Genomic DNA, 9,200 nt, shown 5'->3' with positions numbered 1-9,200 from the left:
TTTCTGGTTACTTGTTTCTTCTGCCATGATAACTTTTTCTTTTGTTCCCTGTATTTAAATATGGCTCCCTCTTTTTTGTACTGCTATGATTATTGTAGCTTCTATTCCCTGCCTTGCAAAAGTTGGGACCGGGACCAGATGACGGTCATTGGTATGTATTGTCGCAGAATCTTAAGGCGAAACGATTTGAGGTGCTGGATTCGTTGCATGAAGAAGATAGTCCATCTTTAATTGAGCACGCAACAAGGTATATAAATGCTATAAAGAAGGCTTGGTTGATTTCATACAAGGACTCGCACAAGCAAATTCAAGATTATGAACTCGTGTATATTGATGTTTTTAAACAAGAGAATGGGTTAGTTGTTCATCTGTGTTCCCTATTTTAGATGTAGCCCCATTTGTTACATATCATGTTTTATATACTCACACACACACTCTGTTTTTAGCATTGATTGTGGCTACTTCACTCTCATGTCTTTGGTGCTGTGGAATGGGAAAATTATTCCTGCCTTCACCCATGAGCAAGTACCGGCACTCAGAATTTTTTTGAGATCGAGGTGGCTAAATCACACTCAAAACAGATGCAAAGAGTGGCGCTATCATTTGTTTGGCAACAGTTCTTGAGGTATCAACTGTCATCATCTTCTTTTTTTTTGTTTGTGATAGCATTTTTCAGTGCTGGTCTTAAATTGATGTTAACTACTCAAAAGAAGTAGTTTAGCACTTTCTTTGTTGGCACAATGGTTGTTTTTAGTGTCTTGTCATCACACATAGAAGAAATTCAGTACGAGATGGTAACATATACCTTACATGACTGCTATTTTCTTACATAAATAGTCTGATAACTAGTTGGTTCTCTCATTCTTTTTTGGGTCATGAAATAATGTGATCACAATTTATCTGGTAACTTGCATTTTGTGCTGCTGATAACTAGTATGAATACAAGCTGATAGTTTTCCAAAAAAATTAGATGGAATAACTTTTTTCGATTGCAGATAGTGTTGAAAACTCATTGTAGCGAAATGACACATGTAAAACATATAGGAAACTAAGGATAGCCCACAAATAACTTACCCAATATGTTTACGATAACTTTCACCACAAAATACTTAAAACTTCAGCCCATAAATGTGCTGATAACTTACATAAATATAGGTGCTATAATTTGGATTACATTTTTGCACTGATAACAATCAGCAAAACAAATGAAGATAAGTTTCTTGTCCATTCATTTGTAGAGACGATCTTGTTTTCTCTTTCATTCATATTGCTAGAGGTGACGTGCACGTGCGCTTGTCGTGGTGCACGCTGCCACAGACACTGCACTTTCTTTGTTTTGATGGTTTTGCAATGTCAAAGGGATGCTGATGCTTCTTTGTTTTCGGTCGTCCTTTCGTGACAGTCTTCGTAGGGTCTAGTATCATTTTTGTGTTCGAGGAATGGGATGCAGCGGCTGGCATGTTGGCGCTAGCTTGTATTGTCACAGGGATGCTTGCTTGTCCCGTGTTTTGGTTGTCCATGTTAGGTATGCTTGTTTGCTGTTCAGCATTGATATCTTCACTCGTTGCGACCACTGGAATTGAACATGGATCTTGTTGTGATTGGAATGATCCTCTAGCTTCTTCCTTGTCCTTTCTGGCCTTCTTACGTTGGCTTTTTGTTAGCGCGTCCATTTCTTCCTTGAAAGCATATAGGTGCTTCTTGGCCACCCTGGCCCCATCATCTGTGAGGCAAGCGTCCTTGGCTGTTGCCTTGAAGTCCCTTAGCATTGATGTATATCGCATGACGCTTTTTCCCTCCTCTGGCATGCTCTTACTAACTGTTGGTTGTTCAAAATCAGGTTTGATTAGATCTTCCTGTTGATCCCAAGTCCACCTCTTTAGAATATACTTCTCAGGTATCTCGTAGACCCCGATTTGGTCCATCACTCATAACACATGTGCGCAGAGTATACCATCACGCTCAAACTTGCAGCAAGTGCATGAATATGTCCCTTCATCCTTGTTTGCTTGCACATGGTAGTCCCTATCCCCATATTTTGGTATGATTCCTCTGACTGAGCCAACCTTGAATGACCCATCTTGCAACGTGTCACATCTGTAGCCAGTTTTCACCTTCATCTCCATCTGGAATTTGGTGAAAAGATTATGCATGTAGAGGCCCTGCACCTGTAACTCGAGTGGGTTGAAGGAGTATGTTTCCACCTCTTTGTACACTGTTTCCAGGTGCTCTTTTGACACGCTCACCATCACCTTCTCCTGTATTGTAGTGTACTGTTTTGCAAATTCCACTAGCGAGTTATTTGGGTTGACGTACTTCTTCAACATAGCGTTGAATCCCTCGCTCCTTGCCGTTGTCTGCAAGAATGGGAAGAAGTCATGCATGTAGTACACCGAGACCCAGCATTCCCTGTTTTCCCACAGCCAGTGGAAATGCTCGTTGTCCGTTTGCCCATGATCGTCCAGCATCTTCCACCATTTTCCCTCAAACTCCTCAACTGCGTTCAAAAACCAAGTAGATGGTATTTTGAGTGCACACCTCATGGTAATTCTAATACACTTAACATGATAACTTGCTTCAGGGGACAGTATGTGGTAATTTCAATGCACACCTCACGGTAATTCTAATACACTTAACATGATAAGTTGATTCAGGGGACAGTATGTGGTTCTGGTTCATGCAGAATGTGGAACTCCCCCAGTGCACATAGTTATGGTATATTTAACACAACTCAACTACATAGTTATATGTGACTCAATCTCATATAACTCTTCCACTCCATGCAAAAGTGAAAAAGATGGTAAGTTAACTACACATATCATGATAACTTTTGATGCACTTATCATGATAACTTCCTTCATGCAACACTAGGTGGTTGTAGTCGATGCAGATTTTGGGAACTATAACTACATGGCAAACATGGTAAAGTGGTCACGGTCACTTAAGAACATGAGTACTGGTAACTCTTTCACAACAGTCCAGTTTTTTCACATGAAACCTTATTTTTATCAATGTGGGAAAAATGTGTAATGTTGGTCATCATTTATTATAATTCAGCATGGTAACATTGGATATCGCGGCACAATTATGTAGTTTGCGGCAATATGAGTGGAGTGTGTTGTGTGAAAATAAAATACCATTCAAGCTGTTGTCAACACAATCTTTGAATGCTTTGTTCAGTGGTTCATCATCGGCCATTAACCTCCCAAGCTTCTCCTGTGCTTTCTTCATAATGTGCCATCTGCAGTTTCTGTGTACTATCCCGATGAACACCTCGTCAATAGCATTCCTCATGGCAAAGTCTTGATTTGTGATTATGTTCTTTGGTGCAACTCCACCCATCGCATGCAAGAATGTGTTAAACAGCCACACAAAGTTGTCAGTCAGTTCGTTTCGAACGAAACCACAACCGAATTGGATTGATTGCCCGTGGTTGTTAATGCCAATCAAGGGGGAACACAATATCTTTTACATATTAGTCATGTACGTTGTGTCGAATGACACAATGTCGTTGTATTTTGCTTATGCCCTACGTGATGTACCATCTATCCAGAACACGTTTTCCACCCTGTCTTCATCATCAAGTTTCATTCTCCAATAGAAATCTAGATCCTTTGCCCTGAGCTCCTCAAAGTATGCAATTGTGCTCCCCACATCTGCATTACGGTACTCCTTGCGAAATTTGGCTCGCTGATTTGCAAGGTCCTGTGTTGTGTATGGTACATTCTCAGCATCACCTATAGAACCATGAAGTTAGTTGCATTTGCCTTGCGGTGTCTATGTTGCATTCATGTAGAATCCGTAAAAAATCTTGCTCGTCTTTGGGAATGTTCCTATGTGAGGCTAGAAATTTTGTCAGAGATGGCTTTCTTATTAGTGGATGGTTGTGGTTGTCACCAAAGCGTTCGACTCTCCACCACACATCCTTGTGCATAAGGTAAAGGTGGGCTGGACACTCAGTCCTCTTAACCTTACGCCTTTTTCTCTTCTTCATGATGCCTTCTGGGTTCAGTACATCCTGCACCTCCTCCTCCTTCTTCTTTGGCTTGCCGCCTTTCCCACACACCAGGAGTGCTCTGCTCACTATGTTGTCCTTCAGTGTTCTTGTGTACTCTATCCTTGTCCCAAATCCATTTCTAAGTGCATATAGCTCGTAGTGAGCAACAACCTCCTCAAAACTTTCAAACTTCATTGTTCTATCAGGAGCCGTAGGTGTGGAGTATGCCTCAGCATTAACTCCTCCTTGATCAGCGTTGAGCTCTCCTGTTTCTGGACTTGCTGTCTCGCTGACCGACACATCAAAGAACCTTTCTTCTCCCCCAACGCTAGAACTTGCTTCCTTGCTTGGCTCATGGATCCTCTGGTTAGATGTAGGTGGAGCACCTGCATGTTTTTCGAATGAAATGTTTTTGTCATAACATGATTTATCATTGTTTGGTGGTAACTTGTATTGAACAAGTGTGGTAACTTGTAGTATGTTGTGATGATAACATACTGCTTCCAACATAAACATATAGTGTGACACTTTTGTAAGTGAGTTGCCACTTACCTGAACCAAAGCTAGTCGTACGCGCATCATCATCATGTTGTTTCTCTTGTCCAGCACTATCTGTGTTATATCCATGGTTTTTCGACATGTTATTGAAGCACCTGCTTACACATGTTAATAGCATATGTGAGACAACTGAATAACACTACTGTTTACATACATCAATCACATTTTTGCACATGGTGCATGCTATCTTTTTGTACTTTTTTTGTGATTCTTTTTGAGTTGACATGGATATTATCATTTTTTCTGCAGGTAACAATTTGTTGCTTATTCGGGTCTCTACTCTACTCGGCACACCATTCCCTGCTTCAAAAATTAGTTCAAGTTTTTTTTGATGGTAATTTTTTGCATAGATGCACCATGATGGCATTGTAACAGATGGCAATACTGATATAACTTTGTATGAAAAAATGTGGTAGCTTTCTCTACACAATAATTATAGCCTAATTGTAACAAGAGTGGATTCTGTTATGGTGTTGTGACTTCCTATTTTACATACAAAAAGTATTTTTTGTAGCCTAATTTCACTGTTTTTGTGCAATAAGTTGAAAAGGAGTTGTCTTTTTTCAAGAAAAAATCTTTGCATATGCCCTGATAACTCATGTATTCTGTCATGCTGTAGCTTCTATGCACATAGTACAATAAATTAGGAAAAAAATGGCACTTTTTTCTTCCTTTTTTCATGGGGCTTTTTTGGGTTGAACTGAAATGGAATTCAGATACAGTAGGGAGTGCTTAGATGTACCTGATCCACCTGGATTCTTGCTGGATTCTGGATGCCTGGTAAGTTCTGGTGTCCCTTGGTGGTAGATCAAGTCGAGATCTGGTGGTAACTTGAGCCCCCCAAGCGTTTCTGCATGATTTTGCGAAGATTTTGCTGGATTCTGGACGCTTGGTGAGTTCTTGTGTCCCCGGTGGTAGATCAAGTCGAGATCCGGTGGTAACTTCAATTTCCTCAAGTGTATTGCATGTTTTGTGAAGCAATTGCTGGGTCAAATCAGGGGGGGGGGGAGGGGGGGGGGGACGGAGATGAATGGTTGAGTTCGTCGCTAGGGAGAGAGGAATAGGAAGAGGAGGGTCGATGGAGAGTGTTTTTGCCTTTTCTTGCTGTGGAGGTAAGAAAGTTGGGGTTTAGTGGGAGGAAGGTGGTCCGTGATGGTTGTGGGCCAGGGTCAGGTAAGGGGTGCTGAGATAGGCCTCACGATTGCCTCCGCTCGACGGCTCGGCCTCGCGCGATACACGCACTCGGCCTCGTGAAGGTGGGGATCATTCGGACCTTTTCTATAGGTACGAACGTTTGGTATATATCACAGTCCATATATATCTTTGCTTCCGCGTCGGTAACATATCCTAGTTTTGTTTTTCTCTCTGAACATCGCCAGCAATCGAGCATTCCAACTCAACAAAGTATCTATCTTCCCATCTCAGCCCAACGAAAACTGAAACAGTTTCACCCTAAAGCTGCCCTGGTTACTGTTTCTAGACATTCACGGGAAAGATAGTAGTGAGGAAATAACATATAGTTAGAAAGAAGAATGACTTAGAATCTTCTACAATCTGAATTCATTTGCCCCTGTTTTCTTAGACAAAGAAGAAATCCTTCCCATCTTCCATTGGAAGCACAGCTCATGCAGAAAAGGTGATGACACAAGACACTGCGGGGACATTCAGAAATCAACACTGCCAAGCATATCAATCCTACTGCCCTTACAGACTACTAATAAAACAGAAGGAAACACCAGCAGCCAGACGGCGCTAACGAGTTTCGTCCCTCAAGACGGCTTCAGAAAGAGTAAACTGTTGCCTGAATGAATGTTCATGTTCATCCGTCAGTGGACTATCCCAATTCCAAAGCAATAGCAATACAAACAACAAAAGCAAACAAGGCTAGCTGAACCAGCAAATTCCAACTTTCTACCAGAATCTGCTACTGCAACAGCAAACTGGAGAAACCTTTGCTTTCCCCAAAATCACCAGCTAAGAAACTATTTGAATGCTAGGAAACTAATGTCTCTACGAAATCCCAAGGCAAGCACAATGGAAATGGACATATGTAGATCGGCAGCACTGAATTTACATGGGAGGCTGGGCATTCAGCACATTGCTCCATACAGCCATTCTCCCTGAAATCAAGCCTCAGAACAACCAATCAAAGCTGAAACAATGTGGAAATTATAAGGATCAATCATCAATTGCTCCATTGATCTTAACAACAGACCACACTACTATTATTTCAGTTCACCAATTGTCGCCAACAAACACGCCCTCAGATTATTATTATTTGACGGTCATACGCAGGGAGCAACAGGATACAGATACACACGGTGGAGCTAGGAGGATACGATACTAGTTGAGGACGGAAGAGGGGTGCCCGTGGCCGAATTCGCTTCAGTTCAGGCGGCGAGGCGGGCGACGACGGGGTACTTGGCCTGGAACTTGGACTCCCAGTCGGCGAGCACGCCGAGCTCCTTGTCGGAGAGGCCGGAGAGGTCGCCGGAGACGTCGGCGGCGTCCTTGGACATCTTGGCGAGCGCGCGGGCGGCCTCGCGGCCGGCGAAGAGCGCGTAGTCGCCGCCGGGCCCGTAGAAGCCGCGCCCGGCCGAGACGTCGAAGACCTTGCCGCGGATGGCGACGTAGATCGGCTTGGACGCGTCGGTGCCGTCGTACGCCCGCAGCTGCGCCGCCGTCAGCTCCGTCGCCATCTCGATCTCGCTCTGCGCGCTGCGCGTGGTAGGTGTGCTGCGAGTCAGGCTGTGGGTGGGGTGGGGGAGAGGGGGGTGGATGGGCTGGGGGAGAAGAGGAGTAGAGGTCTGCGTAGGACACACGCTGACGGCTGATTCCTACGGGATGGGGAGTGCCGCTCGGGAGCAGGAGGGGGCAAAGATTGTGAGCGGCTTCCAGAAACCGGAGCACCACGGGGGGAGTGATTTTGGGTGGCCGAAATATGTGCGGCCCGGAACGAGAGGCCCGGGAAAGGCTGCGAGCTGGTGCCTCCTTCTCCCCTCTCCGTGGAATTTGGCCCACTTGTCTAAATTTCTTCTTCTGAAATGCCCTCGTCTACGGGAGCTCCTATTCGGCGCTTACAGCGCCAGTTCGCGCTGACGGCACTCGCAGGGGAAGCGTGGTGAAAAAAGTACGTCAATTTTGGAAAAAACAAGTTCAGCAATTTGAAAAAAAAAGTTCACGGATTTTGGGAAAAAAACTAAACATTGAAAAAAAAGTTCGTGGATTTTTAAAAAGTTCACGGTTGTAAAAAGTCCGTGGGTTTTGTGAAAAAGGTTCACGAACTTGTATAAAATGTTCCAAATTGAAAAAGTTCACACATCTTTAAAAAGGAAAAAAAAGAACAAACCGTGAACAGAAGTTGGGATTTGGTGAACAGAAAGGGAAGCAGAAAAAGATGAAAAAGAGGTTAAATATTCACAATGGACGTGGTGGTCGAGTGGTTATTGAAGTTTAACTGGGAGAGTGAGATCGCGAGTTTGAATCTCCTCTGTGCTTTGTATTTTTTTCCAGTTTTAACAGAAAATGAAAACGCTGAACGGCCGGCCTAGCGAAGAGGGAGTATAATGCCCGTTTGTGGAAAACAAAGAAATGGGCGCCTTCAACGCTGAATAGGAAATGCGTCTACTGTTGCCAGAGCAGTTGCTCAAAAAACAAAAATACTGTTGCCAGAGCAGTTTATAGAAATAAACAGTATCCCCCGTATAAAAAAAGAGTTTAGAAAAGAGGGGAGAAATCTGCTAAAGAAAAACAAAAAAAGGAAGAAATTCTCCAAAAATGGAGGAAGACGATCAATTTTTAAATCACAGATGGTCACATACACTCACCTCTATGAACGCGCACACACACCTACCCATATGAGCACCTTGGAGGTACTGAATCGGCACAACATCTTTAGATTGACGAAGTCAATATAGGTGCCTCATAGTCAATGAAAACGTCTAAAGAGGATCAATCTCTGGAGTTCACGGTCTGGCAAAAACAGCTTTGGGTCTTGATGCGATACGTTATAGGTTGTTAGATCCTCCCGATATTATTAATATCCTCTCTTGATGGCATGACTATGGAACTCAGGTGGCGTTAGTTATGTTGTGGTGTAAGTCTTTAGGTCCTCTTGTATTCTTGCTCGACATCGTATTCATTGTCCGTTTTTCCTAGGTTCAGCTTCACTTCCTCACCACGTTGTCTTGTTTGATCATGTACTTGTGCTTTAGAATTTATCTATTAAGCAGGACGGAAGTCTGATTCAAGATATTATTAATATCCCCACATAATTTTTGAATCAATAAAGTTGAAGACTCTCTCTCTCTATCTCTCAGAAAAAGGAAAAAGGAAAGGATTGATGGTGTCACACACTAGGTTTAGTTTGAGCATTAATAATGTGATTTCGTGCATTAAGTTCGTAAAATAACAATGGCATTGGCTTTTTGTGCAAGATTTAGTATGTCAAAACTGCCCGTGATCACTAGGCATTGGCATGAGTTAATCGTCTGAACCGACCATCCTTTGGGTTGATTCAACCACAATTGCATTATTGTGACAAGCTTTAGACCATATATTTACATTTTGCGAGTTCATCGACTAAAATGGATGCATCCAAATGGTTTGTTGTACCACTTGTGCATTTTGCTAGTGTTCCTCCCGC

The 9,200-nt window shown here is 43.0% G+C and overlaps 1 protein-coding gene across 1 annotated transcript; it reads right to left on the bottom strand.

Moving 5' to 3' along the window:
* Positions 1 to 6,720: 6,720 nt before the first annotated feature.
* LOC123139059 (probable steroid-binding protein 3) lies at positions 6,721 to 7,361 on the bottom strand. The gene has a single exon (XM_044558876.1). It carries the CDS (start codon positions 7,252 to 7,254, stop codon positions 6,946 to 6,948), a length of 309 nt encoding a protein of 102 aa, XP_044414811.1. The 5' UTR covers positions 7,255 to 7,361; the 3' UTR covers positions 6,721 to 6,945.
* Between the last annotated feature and the right edge of the window lie 1,839 nt (positions 7,362 to 9,200).

This window comes from Triticum aestivum, chromosome 6B (assembly GCF_018294505.1).
Source record: "Triticum aestivum cultivar Chinese Spring chromosome 6B, IWGSC CS RefSeq v2.1, whole genome shotgun sequence".
NCBI classification, from domain to species: domain Eukaryota; kingdom Viridiplantae; phylum Streptophyta; class Magnoliopsida; order Poales; family Poaceae; genus Triticum; species Triticum aestivum.
Note: the sequence above shows the minus strand (reverse complement) of the source record. Positions and strands in the feature narration are given on the sequence as shown.

Excerpts from the sequence above, each read along its gene's own strand:
- LOC123139059 (XM_044558876.1), bottom strand. The coding sequence starts at position 7,254 with ATGGCGACGGAGCTGACGGCGGCGCAGCTGCGGGCGTACGACGGCACC.